General features: G+C 38.2%; 1 protein-coding gene across 8 annotated transcripts in view; it reads right to left on the bottom strand.

Moving 5' to 3' along the window:
- Positions 1–23,945, bottom strand: part of LOC128524047 (plakophilin-4-like) — a 137,231-nt gene that overhangs the window by 86,589 nt on the left and 26,697 nt on the right. For 3 of the 8 annotated variants that reach the window (XM_053496328.1, XM_053496330.1, XM_053496329.1), the window contains exons 1-2: positions 14,029–14,142; positions 9,140–9,273 (exon numbers count right to left, since the gene is read on the bottom strand). In XM_053496328.1, coding sequence (XP_053352303.1) covers positions 9,140–9,273; positions 14,029–14,068 — 174 coding nt within the window. In that variant the 5' untranslated portion in view covers positions 14,069–14,142. Of the gene's footprint in view, positions 1–7,460; positions 7,765–9,139; positions 9,274–14,028; positions 14,143–23,945 lie in introns of those variants that run through there. The other 5 variants (XM_053496332.1, XM_053496331.1, XM_053496333.1 and 2 more) reach the window with 2 other exon arrangements.

Genomic DNA, 23,945 nt, shown 5'->3' with positions numbered 1-23,945 from the left:
AAAAAACTGGAGGGAGAAGGAGAGAGGGAGAGAGAGAAAGAGAGAAAGAAAAGACAGAAGGAGAGAGAAAAGAAGTGTCTATAGCTGTGAGCAGGGTGGATCCTAAACCAATAAGAAAAGCTGGACTTGAGACAGGACTGACCTGACTGCTGAGCTCATTTACATAAATACTCCAGTGTCTTTAGACCTGATCTTTATCAGCTGCATGAGTATCATTACCACAGGACTCGAATTTCAACATACTCTCCTGTGCTGAGAGGGAAAAACGAAGATCTGTTTAATCAGCTATGACAAGACATGTTTTTGTAGATGCCTTTCATTCAGTTTTTAGTCATCTTTTGATTATCTTTGTGGTGCTGCCAAATTATTTAATCGCAAAATTTATTACAAGAAATATATTATATGGAAAAAAAATTGAGGCTGTAATTGGTGCCAAAGGTTCCTTAAGAAAAAAAAATGTTTGTCATGGTCTGAGAGTCCTTCAGGTGGCTTTTGGCAAACTCCAGACGCCTGTCATGTGTGCCTTTTACTGAGGAGTGGCTTCCTTCTTGCCACTCTACCATATAGCCCTGATTGTTGCAGTGCTGCAGAAATGGTCCTACTGTAAGGTTCTACTCTCTCCACTGAGAAACTCAGTGACCATAAGATTCTTGGTTACCTCCCTGACTAAGGGCCTGCTCCCCCGGCCGCTCACTTTGGCCAGGCAGCCCGAGGTATTGTTTATTGAATTTTGGGAAAAATAATAAATTTAATCAATTTTAAACGAGACTGTATCATAGCAAAATGTTCACAACTATTTCTCTGGCAAAAAAAGTCAAGCGCAACGCCCTCATGTGCCTCCTTTTTGGCTATGGCCTTGTTGGTGAGAGGATGAGACAGTATTGTGTCTAGTGCATCTGCAAAACTCATCAAGCACCATGATGGAGTCTCAAGTCTCACATGAAGACCTTCCCGGGAAAGCAAGACCAAAACCTGCCTCTGCTGCAGAGGAGAAGTTCATAGAGTCACAAGTCTCAGAAATCACCAATAAACGACCAGCACCTCAGATTAGAGCCATTATAAAGGCTTTACAGAGCAGAAGTAGCAGATACATCTTAATATCAACTGTTCAAAGGAGATTATTGCATATTTTAGATGCCTTCAATGTTGTTTTATATCCAGAAAGAAATAATAATTAATGAAAGACAACCGAATTAGAAGGCGGGTCCAAACTTTTGAATGGTCAGAAATTTAGCTAAAACATTATTTGCTATTAGCCTAAACAAATACATTCAGATTAATACTATGTTAAAATAATCACTGTAATTTTTTATTTTTTTTACATTTTTCATATCATGTCAGGCAGCCTGGTCACAGATGTCCCACGACATTAAATGATGCAAAATGTAAAAGGTGAGACAAGCAACTTGTTAATAAAATGGCTCAGGTGAAATAGAAAACAAATAATTAAAAAAAAAAAAAAAACGGGGAAATAATTGACTTCAGGGTGATGAAGATAACTCCACTCTGTGTCTCACCACAACCTCATATTGATTACCTTTTAATGACAGAATGCCTTATGTAATAACACCGTTAGTCTCCAAGAAAGATCTCTTTTGTTGAAATAAAGGTTACGTTCTTACTTCGCACATTTGAAAAAAAAAAAAAAACATTATACATGAATTTTATTACTTTTTTTTTTGCTTGATTTTGAGTACAAATAATGCGCATTTGTTTTCATCATTGATAAAAACTCCTTTAACAAAACTATACCTTTAACAACCAAATGTGTAACACATTAAGACATGACGAGAGAGCTAACACACCTAAGAAGACTGTAGATGCAGCACATCTTGTTGTGTAACAGAGATAAAGTTCTCACATTACTCTCCTAAAAGAGACATGTCTAGGCGTTTCTCTGTGGAACCCTGTTTAACACAGATAAGCACGTTAACCTACGACTTCACCTCTGACCCAGCAAACATCTTCCAAAGTGTGTGTGTGTGTGAGTGTGAGCTCCAGGAAGGCAAATGGCATGTGCTGAAACAGGCTGAAAAGGTTCAAAGTTCATTAGTTACCAGCTAAACAGGACAGGGCGTTTAAACACTTCCTTTTGGTTTGGAGGGATGAGGGGGGATAAGCGGGGGGTGGGGGCAAAGATTTAAGTTAAAAATCAGCGCAGAAAGTATGGAGATAATGACTTAATCAATTCCACACACGAATCCGTTTTTATCAGTGGGATACTTTCAAAAACGTGTAGCATTTTCTCGTTTTGAAAAAGATGTGTTGGTCTTTTTCTGTGTGCTTCTTTTGTTCAGGTGAGAACTATCACACCTGGGTACAGATAAAAAAAAAATATATATATATATATATATATATATAGTAAAAAAGACGGCTCGAGACGGCAAACTTGCGTTTGTCTGCTTCCAAGTGAGCTCCATAGTGACTCGATTGAGAAAGTCATTAGACTTGAGTGTATCGTGGCTTTGCAGGAAGTTATTCCCATAATCATATAATAATGACAAAAGTATACATTTGAAAATACTACAATACATCCATCTGTCATTGAACAGTTTGTTAAACTGATATAATCTAACCAACATGTGATAAAGAAGCAGCTTTGATACAGTGGCCTAACCTCAGGGTGACCAGTTTTTTTCTTGTAAGGTGCAGCTCTAGCTCGGTCTCAAAAAAAAAAAAAAAGGCTGCAGTGAATATGTGGTATGAGCGATGTTGTACAGTGGGCTCTTTGTACTCCTTAGCTACGACTGCAGCGAGGTAATCATGCATTAAAACATCTCACAAAGCACAGCAGCCAGTTTCTTGGTCTCTTTTTTTTTTTTTCTTCTTCAAGCAAGGGAACTAAAAATAGCTAATGCAGAGACCCATTAAAGGAATCCGCTATTCAGTTTTGACTGAACAACAGTGTGGGACACACACACACACGCGCACGCACGCACACTCCTTCCCCATGGAAGGACGTTCTGGGTATTTTCTGTGGTAGTCATAGAAGCAGAACAAATAAAATTAGGAATTCAGGTTTTTGCTGGAGTGGAATCGGACTTCTATTTACCAAGTGAGACAAAGACTTTGACTTGGCAGCGGCTCACAGAAATCAAAAATTTAATTTTGATTAGGATATTATGTAAAATCGGAGTTAAGTAAACAAATAAGCTGATAATCTGAGTAAAATGCAGTATCAAATGACCTGATGGAGACCTTTAGCGCTGTCTCACTGAAACTCACCTTTAGAAAAACCTTTTAAAAACTCTCCTTTCAGCGTTAAAGTCTAGACAGGAGAGTGTCCACAATGTGCGAGATACTTGGTATTAACGTTAATTCGGGTTTCTAATTGGCAAAAAATTTCCTTATGCTTAGCGTTGTAGACCAAATAGCCATAACACTAACACCACATAACAGTAACACGTTACCATTGATTATCAATTATATACCAGTAAAAACTGGTGACGGGATCACGGGCACCCGAGGCTCATCTACGTCTGTGGGGATCAAAGGCCAGCCTGTCTGGATCGATCCGATAACGCAACTAGCTGAAAAAACAGTCCGCAGTAGAAAAACACCAGGACACGATACGGCAGGTGGCAGTGTGCACCTAGCTGGTTTGTAAGTCTCCATTAAACAAAGAGTAGAAAAAGAGAACAAGGAAGTCAACCTTCACGCTATGCCTAATATACAAATAAAAAAAATATTCTTGATATTTCAAGAATAAAAGAAACTCGCGTGCCTTTCAACTTTATTAGCTAAGGCTTTGGATACTATTAGTCTAAAAAAGTTGGGAAGGTTTTGTTTGTGAAGGTTTTGTTTGTTTGTTTTTGGGTGTGTAATAGTACTGCTGGAAGAGTTAAGTCTTTAAAAACTTAGGGAAATGTTCCTATCTAAATAAATAATGAGTAAGAATTTCCATAAGTGCAGTTTCTTAACCTATAGTTTAATTCTCATTTAGGATTAGAGTTTGTTTTTCTGGTCTACAAATTAGCTTCAGTCTGCAGGAATCAAATCACTAATATTACAATCTGCTTCTTTGATATTTAACCAGCTAAAAACAGTAAGTGTGACTATTGACAGTATGCCTATTATTATCATTATCATTATTACTAGATTTAAATTGATGATGTCATGTGTTTCTTACATGTAACTCTGTGCTGCTCGAGTGTGTGGTCATGCAGTTGTGCTCGGCACCAGCTCGGAGCAGCACGTCCTGTGCCATGGCTGTTGCCACAGTGAGGGTGTTTACACATTACCGAGGTGAATGTGTGGTGGGAGGCCGTCACGGCGTCACTGCGACGGAACAAGCACTCCTGTATTCAGCAGACAGCACTCGGTACTTTATGTGCACTCAAGTCCTTTTACTTTACAGCCCCCGTTAAAAGAAACATTTCACATACAGGCGTATGACCAGCTTCACACAAAGAGACACGTTTCGCACTCAGTGTCGCCAAGGTTACTCTGACATTAAACACAGACGCCCAAACACTGGGTACTTTAAACTTAGTGGGAAATGCAGGGGTTTTAACTAAATGCATTAAACGACACTAATTGGCAGGCACAGAGTAAACCACAAAGCTTGTACGTTCACTTCTAAAAGGCCTCTGATTATGTAAAATACGATATTTGCATAACATTAAAAGCAAAAATCAGGCTTTTTTTGTTTTTTAATTCTCTCGGATTTTCACAGGAAGAAGCTCCTGAGTTTTCATTACCAAAAGCATTCCTCCTACCGTCCAAAGATTCTGAATGACTTTGTTGCCGCAGCCGTCCTCAGGCGGGAGTCGTGCATGTGGAAGGTGGTGGACAGCGCTTTATCTTAAGTGTGTTACGCTGCCTTGTGATTTCAGAAGTCCGGTATTTTAAAAATGCATAGTTTTCTGGCTTCATGTGTTTTACATGATAAACATAACTGTCTTAGAAATACATATTGTTGATCTTAATGCCGGTGTCCCACACTGCTGTGTACGGCTCCTACTACGGCAAAGTTTCTGCTCAGAACTAGAATAGTTTAAGCAGTAAATTCAACAGTTGCTGTTGGTCTGGAACAAAGAACCGCTTAAAATACCGCTTCAGCCTTAATTAAACATATGATGTAGTCATGCAAAGGTTTAATCAGGTTTAATCAGACAAGCCAATGTCTGTTTTAATGCCAATTACAACGATGGGAACATAGTATGCTTCAGTTCAGCAGCGACAGAAACAAACACGGCCCCTTTTAAGACGGACCAAATACAACCAGAGTTTCATGGGAGTGTGTACAAAATCAGGTGGAACAGCAGTGCCTAGTCCTGAATTGGAAAAATTGACATTTTGGGGAAAACCATCAGTCAGTTAGAAAAGTACCAGCAGATTTTTATTCCCAGGGATTGGGAAATGAGGATGAGTTCCCTGTTGAATCTGGTTGCTCTCAAGGTTTCTTCCTTTTGCCATCTCAGGGAGTTTTTCCTTGCCACCGTCATCCTCGACAGGGACAAACTGATCATTATGATCTATACATTTTTCAAACAAATTTCCATATATATATATATATATATTTTTTTTTTTATTCTATAAAGGCTGCTTAGTGACAATGACTGTTAAAAGCACTATATAAATAAAACTGAACTGAGTTAGATTGGGCCGGTTAGTCCCATATTAACTAGCAAAGTTTTTACACTTTGAAAAAAACAATAGTAGCACTGAGGGCACTCCTACTAATAAAAATAAGAAAAATCAAAAAGCGATAATAATAATAAAAAAAGACTTTTTTCTCAAACTTTGACCTTTGCTTGTCTATAACGACATTTTATCTCTGTGAATACGTTCTGAAGGAATCTCTTTTCTAAGCCAGAAGGAATTTGTAAACATCTTTGTTGTTATTATTTACAATAAAATCCCAAAACAGTTTGCCAGTTTGGTGTCAGTAGAAATGGAATTACAGTACAGTAGCTACAGTATGTTGGACATGGACAATGTTTCTTTAATAATACCGGAATAAGAGGTTCCAGCTTAAATGTTAACATAAATGATGTTAATACAGAATATAACTTTCTTTTTTGACAAGTGCAGAGCGGTTCTGTCTGCGTTGAAGTGTTTAATCTGACAGAAATATTACAGAAGTATTTTTCTCCAACTTTAAGATAAGGCTAGGCTAGCCTTACCATCTTTTACAAAAAAATCCTGTCTTCGCCAATGGGATTGGTTACAAGAATTAAATCTCATCTGTAATTGCTTGGATGATTTACTACGTAGTGAATATTTACACAAAACACAATCAGTGCTCCTCCCTCAGACAGAGACCTAGTGAGTTGTTCTTACAGAGTTTGCTGATTGAAGCGAAATTTCCCTTTAAGGAAACATGTACAAAAAGAATATATTTGTTTTGACAATAAAGAAATGGAATAAAAGTGTGATTAAGTTTTTACATGGCTAATATTTACCTAATGTACGAATTGTTAAAAAGGTTTACACCCCCGCCCTGTAATCCAACTGAAAATTCATTCTGATCGGGTCAGGTTGAGGTGTTTATGTAATACGCGTTTATTCCTATTAGGCAGGGTTTATGTAAACACATCTAGTGATATTTAATACTGTCTAATGCTTTTTTTGTTTAAGAAGCCATGACTGAATGAAAGAAAGAAAGCTTTAAATTCCCAACACAAGTTGAAATCGGTTCTGAGAACACGGATTCAAACTCACGGTACAATTCCATGCAGCCTGTTGAAAGCAAAACATCTGGAGAAAGCAACAGGTGACGGTAAACTAAAGTGTGAATTTTTGTCTTCCCTTTCACACTGGAGTCTTTTATTACTCGGGCTGGCTGATGGGATATAAATTCATATTTAGACTGGAGTGTAAATACCTTGAGGCAGAACAAGCAATTTCTAAATTTAATCTGACCTAGGTAATGTTACTAATGTAGTAAAAAGAAAAAAAAGAAAAAAATCCAAACACACTTTGATTTTTTACTCATGAAGGTACACTACATTTATTTTGCTGCCCACTTCTCATCCCACTTCCTCTACACCATTCCAGCAAATCCCAACATAACATTACTATATGCACTAAATACTGTACAACTGCAAATTAAAATTTAATAAAGGAATTATCAGGAGGAAAACAGCAGCAGAATCAGTTCATGACTTACTGGAAAAAAAAGAAAAGAAAAGAACAGATGAAAGTTCTTTGCAGCAGTGGAAGCCGGATTGGCAGAAACAAAGCAAAGGAATTAACTATATAACATCTGTTCAGCTTAATGCACAGGACAGTTTCTCCTGCGGACAAGAAGCCCGCAGGGTGGAGAACTAGAGTTTCAAATAAATATCACAAAACACACAAACGCATATGAAACCGCAATCAGAGATCCTGAGAAACTACTCCATGTTTGGGCACTGAACAGAAAAAAACACGAGAGAGAGAGAGAGAGAGAGAGAGAGAGGGAGAAGAAAAGAATGCACATAGCAATATAAGAAGAAAATTAGAAATAGACTTACTCTGGCCATTCTCATTTCTAGTTGTGCACTGCTGCATGTTTACAGCTGAAGGATTCCTCCAAAGCGTTCGAAACGCACCACAAAAGCAAACAAAACTCTCTTTCCTTGCACACGGACCTCGTCACACCCCTCCCCTATCCCCCTCTCTGTGTGTGTGTGTGTGTCAGTTCAGCCCTCGCTGAACTTTGAGAGGGATTAGTTTACAGTCTGAAAAAGCTCAAGCGAAAGCCAGAATTCCCCGAGAGTCACCATACCACTCAGTGTCACTGTTCTTCCCTGCTCCTCTCTCTATGTTCGCTGCTTCCCGAGGAAAGAGGAAGTGACACATCCAGGTGCCCATGGAGTCAACAACCGGAAATTTGGCCAAGTGTCAGAAAGGAAGGAACGGTCTTACAAATGGAGGGGGGCAGGGGAGGGTGCAAGTATGCGCACCCCTTTCCCCTCAGTCACTGGGTCTGAGTAAATAAGATTTGAACTGGCCGCAGCAGGCAGGCGGATATTAGTCACAGTTTCCTCTGCGCGCAACATTGCAGCCAGTTTCTCTTCCCTTTCCCGGCATCTTCTGCCAAAACCGACAGCAGCCACGCGGGATTTATGAACAGGGCGCGGCCCGGGCACGGGAGCTCGACGTTCATTCAGGTTACAACTCCAACATAAACACAGAGTCCTGTAACGGAGAGTCTGCAGGTCTCTTCGTGCTAAACACGTTCTACAAAACTACATGCACAAGGATATACAACACAAAGACTACAACTCATGGGCAGTGCACATTTGCACTTGTACACTTTCTGGACATTTCCATTTATTTACTTTTTTATTTCCATTTAAACTTGCTATTTTGTCTTTTGTACAGATATATATTTCTAGTTTTTGATCATTTTTATATTTTGTTCTATTTTCTTATAGTTTCAGCTATTTATTTCTTATCTCTTGTTAATTGTTTTTAAATTTTTATGGTCACGGGCGGTCGTCTAAGGAATTCACTGCATATCGTACTGTGTGTGACTGTGTATGTGACAAATAAAATTTAAATTTGACGTAATGTTTAACTTTTGTGTAAATGTGCAATAAAGTGCTTTAATTGCTGAATGCAAATGTGACCCAGAACATAAAAATATATATATACACATGTAGGGTGTTAAAATGCATTTGCAAAGAATTTCGTTTTGTAAAGTGATAAACAGTTTTGTAGTCAGTTTTCAAGTGAGGAATCAAAGACATACACTTAGGAACTGTAGAAATAATAAAGCTTTGATTTCATGCTCTTGGGGATCAAGGAAGACGCGCACCTAGACTGGTTTCTCTTCGGCTCCTCGGTGGTGGGATGAACGTCCTCTAGATGTCTGTACAGTCGAATCTTATATTTAAACGACGAGTGTCCATGTGTTTCTTAGATAAGTGTTTGAGTGATGGTACTTTTAGTTAGTAACCTAGTGAACTGTTGTAAGGATATATTTAATGATGGAAACTTCAAAGCAATCTTCAAAGAGTGTCTGCTAAATGCCTAAATGTTAAATGTAATGCAGTCTGTCTTAATATAATGGTAAATTTTTTTTTTTTTAAGTGCAATGCAAATGTTCAAGACGAGACAGGAATTCAGGAAAAATGTGTGTGTGTGTACGTGTGTGTGTTTGTGTGTGCACGCGTGTCTGAAAGAAAGGGAGAGAAAATGTTCTTACTTGTTCTTTGACAGAAGCCAGGATATTATTGGCAGTGCTCTCAGACTCCATGTTGTGATTGGCTAATTGATCTTTGATTGGCAGCAGAAGTCCCTCCTCCGACATGGGGCTCAGCTCAGGAGCGGGCATTCCTCCTGCGCACACAAAACACAAACGCGTATTAAATGCAAGCACAGGCACAAAACACATTCCACAGAACTTATTTAGGCGCTCAAGCTGAAAGGCTGGAAAGAATACAAATGCCTGATTTGCCCACACACATTTCCTCTTCATAAAAAAAGGCATAAACACATCTCTCTCTTTCTGTCTGTCTGTCTTTGGTCTCTCTCTCTGTCTCACTGTGTGCATGTCTGTCTCTCTCTCACTCTCACACACCTACAGTATAAAAGGTAAGAAAAGCTTGGTCTGGTCAGCACAGACAAAAGCCTATATGGCAGAGGAAAGTCGATCCCACTCACAAAACTGGTCCAGCACTAATACTTTTTTTTTCCAGTCCACATGGACAGTCAGCTCCACTCAAACCCTCCAAAAAAAACAGGAGAGTGGAGGTCTGAAAATATCCAGCGTTTTATCAGCATTATGGATGTGACATTCAACAGACACACTTTTACTAGAAGGTACAGGTTTTTCTAGAAACTCTGAGTTTTAAGGATAGCTGCAGAAAGCTTCACATTTTGTATCGTGAAATAGACTTGAATGAACTTGTAAGAAAGTGCATGTTTGTCAATGTTTGTCTTTTTTGGAACAAACAATGAACTGAGATTATAAATGTGACATCTTCACGTTATGAATGCGAAGTGCCTGAATCAGCCCTCTACAAACTATATAACAAACAGTGATTTTTTTAAAATTTATTTTTACTTGCAATATTTCAAACAAACAATGATTCTGGGAGGGGAAAAAAAACAGACTATAAAATTATGAAAGTAGTTATTATTGCAGACGGCAGCATTGTGATGTAATGGTTAGCAATGTTGCCCTACCCCTCCAGGGTCGAGGTTTCGATTCCCAGCTCGAGGTATGTGTGCATGTTCTCCCCGTGCTTTGTGGGTTTCCTCTGGGTACTCTGGTTTCCTCCCACAGTCCAAAGACAAGCAGATTAGGCTAATTGGCCTTCCTAATTGTTCCTAAACGTTTCCTCCTCCTGGGATAGGCTCCTGACCACTGTGACCCTGTACAGGATAAGCGGTATAGATGAATGAGTAGTTTTAATGATTGGAACAATGTTTGCAGAAATAGGATAAACTAAAAATGAGGTCACAAAGCAAACAGTATTTTACCCTAAACATACGATGGCTTGAATGACTGAGTAGAGCCTGGTGATAGAGATGCCAATTTATTTCTTATCATCTGGTACCCCCAAAAATTTTATATATAAAATCAGGCTTCATAAACAATTCACTGCAACACTGTAAGCTTGCTTTGTTTATTTGTTATTATTATTATTTTATTTATTTTATACTATATATTGCGCTTGTCTTTGTCAGGTTTATTTTAACTTTAGACTCTTGAGATGGCACTTGTCTGTTTTGTTCCCCTGTCCCTAATAAAAGACGGCATGAAATGAAATGATGTGTGAACCCGCTGTGTTTGCACAGACTCACTTTATATCTACCTTCTCTGCGCTGTTCAAAGCCACAGAGAATCAAACATATTAAACAGTGTGTTATTTACTGTAGACAGGACCAGGTCTACGTTTACATTACCAGCCTGAAGTGGCACTGATAAAAATTTTATATAAACAAATCACACAGATCTTTTGTTTTTCAGATTGGACCCCAGTCACTTTTATATGTGGTCCTAGATCAGATCCGAGAATATTTTCGCCTCTGTGCATGTGTATGGCGCTGAAGCCATAGAAATAGAAATGAGCTACGACTAGAAAATAGCTGCTGAAGTGAGGCATCTGGCTTTCTACTTTCTACTGGACCTCAACAAATACAGCCGACTAACTGCTCTCTGTCCTTCAGAGCAAAATCACAAGCATAATTTTTCTAAAATCACATAAATTGTTTGAGATAAATAGATGCTTGAACAAACTTGTGATGTGTTTTAGCCCAGATGGCATGGAGTAAAGATGTATCGACGTGCGCATGCGTGCCGTTTCAGAGGACGGATGCTCCTGCATTAGTGTCAGATAAAAGTCACTTGTAATTATGTACGTGAACCACCATGACATGCAAATTCAAATCTGACAATAAATAAATAAAAGAAATATGGGAACTGAGCACTGTGGCTTGTAATGTGAACCTAGCCTTAACTACAGTGGTGGCCAGCACATACAGCAAGTCAAACCTCCTGAATTTTTTTCAATTGATTGGCAAGAGGGCTATTATACCAGCATAGGGTGGTAAAGTACTGCCGACGGAGCAACATGTTGGGTAGCTACAAATTTTTTACAATTAAAAAAAAAGAACAGATTATGCTTTTTATTTTTTAAATCTTAGACAAGTTCCTGTCATAAAAATGCACAACTGTTTTCCTCAACATCATTTCTTTTTCTTTCTCTTGACATTAACAAGAAATAAAAACACAGCTGGTTGACATGACATGAAATCCTAAAGTATGAACTCCTCTGTCTTGAAGATGCCTGAGACTCCTTCCATAAGCACTAATTTAATGTAAATTAAAAACTCCTAACAACACCCCCCCCCACCCCCCCAATCACAAACAGTTGTTTATTTTTAGCCTTTGGTAAAGTAGAGTATGTGCAATACAATTCTTTGTTTATGAGATTTTACTATAGAAACTATCACCTTAGAATGAGTAAATTTATACAAACTATTATTCATACTTAGGCAAGAACTACTGTCCAAGCTCCAGCTTTATAAAATAACCTACAAAGTAAGGTTTCCTTCAATGAATTTGTGTAAAAAAAGCCTGTACAGGGTTTTGTCTCACTGATGATCAACACTGATAGGCCCATGATTCAAAACCATAAATTCTGCAGAAATGCCTCAGGCTGAGAGGAGGAACACAGCTCGTGAGAATACTGCAAATGGTTAGGCTAATTAAAGATGTATTCGGCTTATCTTAGCGAAGATTTCGACCTTCTAAGATTTATATTATTACATGAAATGAGACATAAATTGGTTTTCGAGACACTTGCAGACTGCATGTAGGTAAAATTTTTCATTTTAAAATGTGCATGGCAGGCAGTACTGCACAAACACGGAAGTATTGTAGAAGATTAGAAGATGAGAAATCATTATTTAAAAAAAATTGCTTGGTGTCACTTTACATGACTTTGTTGCCGAAACTCTTACTGCCTGCTTGTGCCTCTTTGGTTTTGTTACTTTTCTTCCTCAAATATTATATTGAGCCCTAATCATTCATGCTGTGCATTTTAAATCGATTATGCGCCTTTAACTAATTTGTTTGTTGATTAATACAATTAATGGAATTGGGTCAGTTTCCAATTCAGAAGCGATTCATTCACACTTTTTCAATTATTTGGTTAAACTTAAAAACATTAAATTATCTAAAGTGATGAATTCCCGAAACTGTTTGCATCTTCTGCAAATACTCATATATTGTGAGAGTAGTGCTTCTTCATTTTGAATGAATTTGTGGTTGAGGCATTACTGCCATCTACTGGACTGGAGTGTGGAAAAGAAGACTGCCAATAGGGCTGCATGATTAAAAAAATAATAAAATTAAAAAAATTTGCAATGAAAACTGTAATATGTAACTGTTAAATATAATGTTTTGTTCGACTGATGGTTTTTCTAGTTGGTGACCTAGTAACCCATTGTTATATTTATTGAATACATTGATATTTTTATTAAATGTATTGATTTATTTACTGAAACTTCAAAGCACGTATGTAAAACACTCTGGATATATTAGGGTATATATATATATATTTTTTATAATAAATAATAAGAGATGTTTGCCAACATTTATTCATCACTTCAAAATGATTTTTTTTTTATAAAAACAAACAAAATAACAAAATCTACATAAATTCCAGACTACAGTGTAAACACATTTACAGTAGATTACATGTAATACATTTTGTGATTAAATAATTGCACAGGTCCATATCTCTAAAAAAAATTGTGTTTAATTTTGCAGCACTAATTGTTATGGAAAAAGATCATCGCTTTGTACGAGACATGATATTTAACTAAACAATATTTCAATGTTTATTAGATGCATTTAGAAGTTTTTTTTTTTTACTGTAAGAAACGTAGCGCTTGAAACAAAAATCAATATCAATGCGCAAAAACCGGCCTGACAGTCTACCTATGAATCACAGCTCTACTAATCACGTGACTTCCAGAAATGTGCATGAAAAATATATTTTTTTAAATCATCATTCAATTCAGCATTTAAAACATTTTTTGTGCGTTTTCATTTTTAGTTAAAATATTTGCCAAATGCATCATTTAGTTTTTAGGGGAAAAAAAAAACTTTAAATCTGGAGTGTGCTGACTTTGTCTGATACGGGGATTAGTCTTAGACAAATCTTAAAGTGCACAGAGTAAATGAATTCTCATTTACACATTTCTAATTTTTATCTCATTTGAAGGTATTTAGTGTTAGCAGCACCGAATGCGTTCGAACCATCTGATCTAAAGACCATTTTGGCTAAGTGCACTTTTAATTCATGTACATGCAGACGCTTTCTCACCCTCTCTGGTGCATTCACATCATTATATACTGCTGTGTAAGTAAGCATTAAGTATAATTTAGCCTTGCCAGACCATAAACACACACCAACTCTGTGAATACTTAAGAGTAATACACTTCTCCTACTGCTGCAACACACCTGCGTGTTTTAAACCTCCATGTGTCCTTTTGGGACACATCATTAAAATCCCATCATTACTTCAAACCACTATTTAGTGTATAGACTAAGACTTTTAACGTGATCCGTCACTCACCGTAGGGTTTCTTTGAGAAACAGACATCTCTCATAATCATAACAAATGTGAGTTCAAACGTCCTCTCAAGGCGCTGTATACGAAACCAGTGAGTTTACTCGCGCTGCACGTTCCTCATAATCCGCCTTCGAATCAGCAGCACGTTCTCCACTATAGAGATCGATCAGGCACTCAAGAGTGTGGTGCGTTTTTGTGTTTGTGTGTAGACAGACGTGTCGTGTGTCAGTTACCTGCCTGGCAGGTTTCACACACCCAGTTAGATCCCCCCCCCCACACCCCGCCTCTATATAGTAAGGAAACGCAGCTAGTGAGAGGAGGAAAAAAGATTAGACAGACAGACAGACAGACAGACAGACACAAAAGAGCTCTGGCTAAGAGTAACATAATAACATTGGGCTGTATGATAAACTCGGTCAGGGTAACTAATTTATTCTTTCTTTCTTTAGTCATATGATCAGTCCTTTTAAGGAAGAAGAGAAGAAAATGAAATGAAACTAAAACAAGCGGTATGTCCAAGAGTACGATGAACAAGTCCTGCCAGCATTCTGCTTCTTCAGCGGTTACGCCTAGCAGCTCTAATATACTTCACTTACACGCATGTTGACTGTTGTTTCTTTTTAAATCTTGTGCCTTTAGTTGGCAGCGCTTTTGGCCCCGCCCCTCCTTCCTCCTCAAACCAATCACTGGTGACCTCATGGCCGCTTCAACAGCTCTTTCACACCGGACTAAACGTCTCCTTCTACAACAAACCAATGCTTTTTAGGGTGTGTCACCGATATGTAAATTCAGTTGTTTACACTAAATCCATGTAGACCAGTCCTGTGCAGACGACCCTGATGTGGGCATCTCAGTTTTGTTCTTTTTTTTAATTATTATTATTTTATTAAATTTCATCCAGTTTATCTGATATCTTGCTGAATAGACAAGAGCATTTTAATGCTTATTAAATACTTTATTAATACTTCACAAGCTGTAAAACAATATACTCTAATTGCTATTGAACCAAATACAACAACCCAATGGCCAAAAATCAAACCAGTCTATAATCTATGATTCAAGGTTTCAGATATAGATATAAAGCTCATGATTCCACATGGACAAACAGGAAAGCGGTGAGTAAAGTATTGCTTAAATACAACATTTGACATTACACTTCACACCCTTATCCAGAGCAACATACATTTTATCTCATTATACATCTGAGCACTTGAGGCTTAGGATCCCAACTCCTCAGGGGCCCAACAGTGGCAACTTGGTGGTGCTGGGGTTTAAACCTAGAACCTTCTGATCAGTAGTCAAAGGTCACTTAACTTAAGTCATACAAACCACTGAGCACAGCAGTTCTATACAGGGATGGAAATCAGCAGGGATTAGCCGATACAATATTATCAATATTTATGTTACAAAGCAGCTTTACAGAAAAAAACAATGATTATGGAAATGAGTCGGAAAAGTGTGATAATTATTAAATTATCACGATCAGTTTGTCCCTGATGAGGAAGCCGAGGGCGACAGTGGCAGGAAAAAAACTTCCTGAGATAGAAACAGGAAGAAACCAGACTCAACAGGGAACCCATCCTCATTTGGGTGATAACAGTTGGCAGGGATTGATCTGCAGTTATACTGTGTGTTAGGAGGCTGAATGTTCAGTAAAACAAGAGAGGGGTTTAAATTAATAGCGGGTCCAATTTTCATCACTGGAGGCTCAGGTCAAAAACCTGAAACCTTTCTATTGTTGAAGAGTAAGTGTAGTGACATAACAAACTGAAGCTCGGTTTGGAATTGTGAACACAAGACTGAATTTCCTGGTGTTCTGCTCTACTCACCATCATCATAACTTTTGAAACAACGCTTGTCCAATTGAATCAGTGGACCCAATCTAACTGTTGTATTAAAATGTATATGAGATCTAATGAAGCAGTCCTTCCACTTTAAACCCTTCTTCTTATTATTATTCTCTCTGTCTGCAATCATGTGTACTAGTCATAGCTCATTTCTCTTATACCTTCTACTGACGATTTGATTTAATCCAGAGACCTCACCGTAATACACATTTATTTATTATATATATATTTTTTTACTTGTCTCACTAGTGGTCCCATACTTAGGATTTTCAACGTATCCCTATATACAACAAAAAAATGCATCACCTGAAATGCCTCTCTTTTCCATTATCTGGACTTTTTTCCCCAAAAAAATCATATTGAACTCTGAAGAAAAGAAGGAAACCTTTATGTGTATAGGTATTAAAACATACAAGGCATACAAGAGGGTGTGTGTGTGCTGCATCTCAAACAGTGCACAGATTTAGTCTGCATACTTGAATAAACAAGGCTTTGATTTTCCATGTGACCTTATTACTCCCCCATCTAAAATCAGTGTCAGCGTGGCAGGCGCATTGATCAGCGCTAGAGTTAAGGTCAATCCCACTTCAGTACAGGTAATGCGGGAATGAAATTCTGTTCAATACAATAGACTATTAATGTACACGGCGTCTCCCGAATTCAGCTTCTCAGAAAGTAATAAAAAGGAATAACGGCCTCGAAGAAAAGAAAAGGGGAAGGGGCTTCACACCTATGCCACAAAAATGTGCGAGAGAAACAGAACACACCTCGAAGTAACGTTCACGTAACAGGTAGGTGCATGCGCATGGATACACACACGCAGAGCACAAAGGTATAACTTTTACTTTACCTGCTCTGACCATCTGGCTTGGCTCAAATCAACATTACATCAGTCAAAAATGAAGAACATAAATATGACTAACTGCATCTAATGCACACACACACACAGTGTGGGACAGGTGACCCCGAGCTTCAGCTGTAAAGATGGTGACTCTAATCCCAGACTGACTCTCTGAAGCTCCCTGTAGTGCTCAATTAATCTTTACTACTAGCACTGCATCGCTGGACGAACAATAATGTTTTTTCTTTAAAAGATTATCTTTGAGCTGTTTTAGAACATAGTTCATGTTTTAAATATATAGAAAGAGGAGTTTGTATTGTTTAGAGCCCCCTGCTGCCTGTGAGATGAATAATCTGACAAGCCTTCTCCTTACACTCAGCCAACCAACAGCCACACTCCTCTCTATGCCTCATAAGTCGATTTTCTAATGAAAAGTGACAGAGCTAAGAATTTATGGGGAGATGGGAATCCAGCCAAATGTTTTAACATATTAAACAGAACATTGATAAATTAATGAGTCGAGCATGAATTTTTACTCAAGTATCCATGTTTTTTTTTTTTTGTTTGTTTGTTTGTTTGTTTATTTAATGCCCTAAAGTAATTTGGAATCAGGCATCACTTCACGAAGGGTTCCTTCCTGGAGTGAGATGTAGGACATGTCTATACATCTCTCCCTTTCCTGTGAAGGAAGAAAAACAGATGCCATTGATTCCATCTTACCCATTCATGGATTCACAATACATCACTTATGATATAATATGATTTGATTCTTTATCACAATCAAGAAAGACTTTCTGTATAATAAACAATGCAAAACAATTGTTTCTGACCGGGGCACTCTGTAGCAGAATTAGATCTCTACTAGATCTCGCCCCCTATCGTACAGTCAAGTCCCATTACACCTTCCCTCAAACTCACTTGTTCTGTATTGTACCCTGTACCTAAACATCCAACTGCAACAATGAAACGTTCTCTCCCACTGTCTGGCGGCTAATCTGAGCACATCCCGTAAAATGAATTCACAAATGAATTGCATGCTCATGATGGTCTAAGTGAAGAAGACAGCGCAATGCATTATTAATGTGCTGGGTGGCTACTGCCTGCTAGGGGACTTCTTATCAAGATCAAAGCCAACCACGGCCTCCCGATTGCCGACGATAAAGCGCTCCCGGTCTCCTTATTTACAGTCACGGCCCTGAGGATCGCTGTGCTAGCTGCTTGCCCATCACCGGCTTAATTGTGCATTCAGCTGTGGCTAACACAGAAAGCAGCGAGCACTCTAATAAACCTGAAATCCATAAGGGACAAAACAGTTAACTTAAAGTGAAACAAACCTGTCATGCTTTCTGGATCAGGAGAACAGTAAGCTAAGGCTAACCTATGAGCAGGATGATGCGTTCTGCGGTGTGGGTGTATGCGATACGCCCGGCTGAGCGAGAGAGAGAGAGGGATTGGACGGGTCTGAATGACCCTTCTCATTATGCAGCTTATAGCTGCCTCACTGAAACACTCCCAAAAGACACACTAGGTTTAATTGCTTTTCACACACAGCGCATTGACTCGGCAGTATGAAAGTGATATCTGTACAGCAAGGTTGCCTGTTCAGTCTTCTATAAACACTATCAGTGATGAGCATAGAATATCCAAGCAAACTCACCAAAAAAAAACACCTCTATAATTATGAAACAACATTCAATATAAACACATACTCAAATACACACACACACACACACACACACACACACACACATCAGCTGATCAGCTGTCAACAAGTTATTTAACCATGCATTAAGTAACTTCTCATTTCTTAAACAACCAGGTCATAATGGTGGTCCTGACTAAGGTGTTAATCTGTTTCAGGAGGGGCAAATAAAATATAATACAATTATAAAGCGTGATGACTAGATGACTGGAAAAAAAATTTTTTTCTAATCAGGTAAAACTCAACTGAATTTGAAAAAAAAATTAAATCTCAATATGGACCAATGCAATTAGCTAACTGCAAAATCCTGCTGTTACATATATATATATAAATATATATATATATATATATATATATATATATATATATATATATATATATATATATATATATATATATATATATATATATATATATATATATAGTACATATATACAGTGGAACCTCGGATTACGAGCACAATTAGTTCCGGAAGTGGGCTCCTATTCCAAAACACTCGTAAACCAAATTAAATTTTCCCATAAGAAATAATAGAAACTTAAATTATTCGTTCTACAGCCCAAAAAAATAAATACATAATAAATAATTAATACAAAATATTAAGTAAAAATAAAGCAAATTAACCTCCACTTTACCATTTAAAAAAGTAAAAAATAAATCCCGGCAGATAAGCGTTTCCCTTTGTGCACGCAGGCAATGTGTATGTATGTGTATGTGTGCGCGTGTGTGAGGCTAGAGTAAGTGGAGACTCTTGCTTTCAGCCCCTCTCGTCTCCCCCTCCTCATCTTATACATTAAAACTTTCTTCTTTTAAACACACTTACACACACATTAACGGAAAGACTGTTGTTCTCCCCTAAATTATTAAAGCTTATCTGCTTTATTTTAATGTTGCTCGTGACATTAAAATAAACGACATTAAAGCGACATTAACAGCCCGTTAATTCATGCTCGTGTAATTATGAGATGGACAAACTGGTCGATGCCCGTTCTTTTATTTTCTGCATTGTCAGGTTATAGTACAAACTTTCGGGTGGATCCTGCACTTAAATCCAACAAAAAAAAACTACTGAAGAACAAAACTCAAGGCTCTATATCCTAGCTTAGATTTCACCGGACTGCATTACCCACAATGCATCTCCCGCACTGAACTACACTTCCCTATACAGCGGTCATAAATCAACGTCTCTCTCCCGGTACACTGTTTTATCTAAAAATTTTTTAAAAAAGCAATAAACATCGCCAATGACACTCGTGTGAGCGCAAACTAACAAAATCACTGCTGTAAAGTAAAACAAACAAACAAATGACCCAGCACCTTACCTCTAAAAAGATTTGCGACAGAGTTTCTTCGGAGAGCAGAGTGTGTCTCTTGCCTTCATTTCTGTGTGCGCGTGTGTTTTTGTGAATGAGTGGTTTCTCTCTCACATACACACACACAGCCGGCAGTGTCTAATTACGTTTGCTTGCGCGCGCGCACACACTCACCGCGATGAGGAAGAAAATAGATTTTTAAACTCTGTATTGAGATTTTCTTTTGCCTTACTCACGCGCACACACGTGTGTTATAAGAAACAGTAAGCGCGCTGTACACACGCGCTTTCGAACACAAAATAAACCTAAGCACTAAGACCCAGCAGGGAAGATGATTCCGCAGCGCAAGAGAGAAAAACCATTGGCTTGGTTGTGATCACGTGACGCTCGGCGTGAAACATGATACTCGGTGCTCGTAAACCAAGACAATGCTCATTTTTCAAGGCAAATTTTATTAAAAAATCTTTGCTCGTCTTGCGAAACACTTGTAAACTGCATTACTCGTAATCCGAGGTTCCACTATATATATATATATACACATATACACATACACATACACACACACACACAGTGGAACCTATATATATATATATATATATATATATATATATATATATATATACATATATACAAGTAAGGATTTAGGGGTTAGGATGTCGGCATTGTCAACTATTTTTTTTAATAACCTTTGAGGTTTTAAATAAATCTTGGCAAACATCCTCTTAATGTTATCATCTTTGTTGTTATATGGTGTTAACCTAGAAAAACATGTTTAAACATGATATAATATATACATAATATATACATTAAACTATACATTTAATAGTTATATATTATGTGCATTCCTAAAAGAAGTCCATTCACACATTTAGTTTTTTTTTTTTTTGAGACTTAGTTTCACTTCCAACTCAATTCAAACTTTTTGACATTTTCAATAATATGAACCAAAAATCATTCACATCAGAGCTTTAAATTCCCTTAAAGCCAGATCTATTGTCTAAGAGTGTGCGAGAAAGCTTAAAATCCAGCATTTACAATAATAAGTACTAAAGATTTCTCCAAACCCTCCTAAACACCACCACGCCCCATTTTATGAACAACTACAAAGAGCCGAGAATGAAGCTAAAGAAGGTAAAAGGTCTGCGTGTCTTAGTAACATGTCATTAAACAATGGACAACACAGGACGTGAAATACTATAATCATCTTCTGCAAATGTTAGCGCGAGAGAAGAGGAAAGAACGGGAAGAGTAAACAACAGCTGAAATATGTTTTACTCTGTTTGACACACCCAGAGAGACCTGGAACATCTCCCAGCTTCACAAGATGACGCTGAGTAAAACCTTTCAATAAGCCTTTAAGAACACTTTGCAGATCGGATATTAATAACTTATTGTCCCGTAAATTAAATCACAAGTAAATAAACCTCACACGGATGAAAGGTCCTACCTGCTAAGAGCAGGGAGGTGTGAAGACGCGAGTGTAGAGACAACCAATCCTTTTCTTCACTCCTTGGCTGATAAGTGGTGTCTGGATGAGGGAAAACCACCAGGAGCCTGTACCATGATGAGCAGACTCATGCAGTGAACACTCGTCAAACTCTGACCACTGTTAAGACCTGTCTGTAGGAAGGGCTGGGCTCCACCACGCGCAGCACAGGAAGTACAGACATGTACCACCTGAAGCCATGCAACACACTCATTTCCGCTTATCATCATAGCCCACACACACACCCTTAAATCAATAAAGCACTCCTTCAAAGAGCCATGAATAAGGGTCACTCAGACACCATAAAACATTAACCAGCAATAAATTGAGATTTAGCCGGATGGTTTAATCCTCATTACGCAAACCACCTTTTTTTTTTGGCCAGCTGCAGCATTTGTGTAATCTTTGTTGAAGCTTGTCCTCACCTATAGAGGCCAAGTTTATTTAAAAAAAAAAAAAAAACGACATCGTTTATTCACATCCCAGTTCTGAAGCCCCAGTGCACTTAATCGCTTGGGTCCTCTTTCTGTCCTTATGCAATTTATCCGGCTAATGAAGTGCGTAATGATGAGCCGTTACATTTAAGGGCAGTGTTAATCTTGTTAATGGAGTGAATGACAAAAAAAAATGCTTATTGATGAAAGGCTTTTAAATGTAATCAATGGTAACGAGAAGGGGAAAATATCCACCAGATGACTTTCATTACTACTTTGTGCTGCTCTCGTATCACCAAAGCATCGTTTTTGTGCTTTACTTTACGTTTCCTGACCTACGACATCATCGAGAGCTACTTCACTTTGCAGAGCTACTCTGAAGTGTTAGAGTGGACAATGCAGCGTGTGCTGGCTGAGAAATAAAACCGCACAAATGCAGACCTGCCGACCCCGAACAGGAATAATGTGTAGTCTTGTGAAAAAAAAAAAAAAAAAGTGTATGTGTGTGTGTGGGGGGGGGGATAACATAACACACAGTACATTTTAGATACAGTCTTTTCACAAAGTGCTTGTGTAATGTCCTGAAACCTTGAAATGTTTCCACAGGGCTGACATTTTTCTCTGATGACTGCAGCGGCTCAAACTGTTCAAACGTGTCTGAGTGCTGACGGTGCAAAACAGCATTGTGGGGTGCGGTGGTGGGGGGGTTGGGGGTGGTGGTGGACGGGGTGAATGATTTTCTAATTATCAGTAAGTGCTAACATTAAAAAGGATTTACTAAATATTATAAAAATTAGTTTGGGCACTTTATTGTTCCTTTTACCCCCCCCCCCCCCATGCACTTAGGCACGTATATATAAACATCAAGACAATTTGCCGTAGTTCAAACTGAGCATCAGAATGAGGAAGAAAGGTGATTTAAGTGAACATGGCATGGTTGTTGGTGCCAGATGGGCTAGGTCGGAGTATTTTTGAAAATGCTCATCTACTTAGATTTTCACGCAAAACCATCTCTAGGGTTTACACAGAATAGTTTAAAAAAGAGAAAATATCCAGTGAATGGCAGTTCTCTAGAAAATGCCTTGTTGATGCCAGCCAGACATCAGAGAAGAATGGTCAGACTGGTTTGAGCTAATAGATAGGCAACAGTAATTCGAATCGCATCTCGTTTACAACCGAGGTATGCCGAAGAGCATCTCTGAATGCTTAATACATTGAAAACCACACTGCGTGCCTCGATTATCAGCTATGAACTCAATCTGTACAGTAGAAAATGGGAAAACGTTGCCTTGTTTGGTTAGATTATAGGGTTAAAGTTTGGCATGCCTTGTATTAACAGATCAGGCTGGGTGCTGGTGTAATGGTGTTGGAGATACTCTCTTGGGGCCTTTAGTAAAAATTGAGCATAATTTAAATTTTGAGTTTTGCAAAGACAGGACAGGATGCAGGCCACCATAGGGCCAAAAGACTCTGATCACCTGATCATCACACCCATAAATCACCTTTTTGAACATTCCATATTTACTCACTATTTTGCTCTGTACCCTTATGGGAAGTATTTAACCAGATTTTGGAGCTTGGCTGTGGGGATTTATGTTCATTCAGCCACAAGAGCATTAGTTAGGTTAGGCACTGATGTTGTATGAGGAGGCTTGGGGTGCAGTCAATGTTCCAGCTCATCCCAGAGGAGCTCAGTAGGGTTGGGGTCAAGACTTTGTGCAAAACACTCGAGTCCTGCCAGTTCAAGATTGGTTAAATAAAAAAAAATAATAATAATTGGGCTTTTCAACTTTGTTGTTTGGATGAGGGTCCACATGTGGGTGTGATGATCAGGTGTCTACAAATTTCTGCCTATACAGCATAACATCATATAATATTGAAGCCAGTCGATGTCATATAACATAGAACTGCATTGATGTATGTTTTTGTAAGGTCAGATCCCTTGCTGAGATATTTTTAGCTTTAATGACATTAAGACAATTACAAATATGGAAAAACAAAATGCATGAATTGGGATTAAAAAGCTGTGTGGCCGTAAGAAAACCAGTTGTTAGTGATGCTAATGAGGAAAAAAGACCTCAATGTGCATAAAGACTGAAGCCCAGGCTGATCTTATTCTAGATGAATGACCGTATGGGGATAAGAAGGAAAGCATGAAGCGATGCACCTATTGCTTCAGTCGGTCAGGTCTAGGCTCAGCAGCGTTATGTGGCAATAAAACCAAGTCAGCTGACTACCTGAATGTACTGAACGACCAGGTATATTTATTTCCTATATGTTTATTTCTGTTTGACTAT

This window comes from Clarias gariepinus, chromosome 5 (genome assembly GCF_024256425.1).
Source record: "Clarias gariepinus isolate MV-2021 ecotype Netherlands chromosome 5, CGAR_prim_01v2, whole genome shotgun sequence".
In the NCBI taxonomy this organism is placed as follows: domain Eukaryota; kingdom Metazoa; phylum Chordata; class Actinopteri; order Siluriformes; family Clariidae; genus Clarias; species Clarias gariepinus.
The sequence above is the reverse complement of the archived record's forward strand: the minus strand, read 5'-3'. Positions and strand labels throughout refer to the sequence as shown.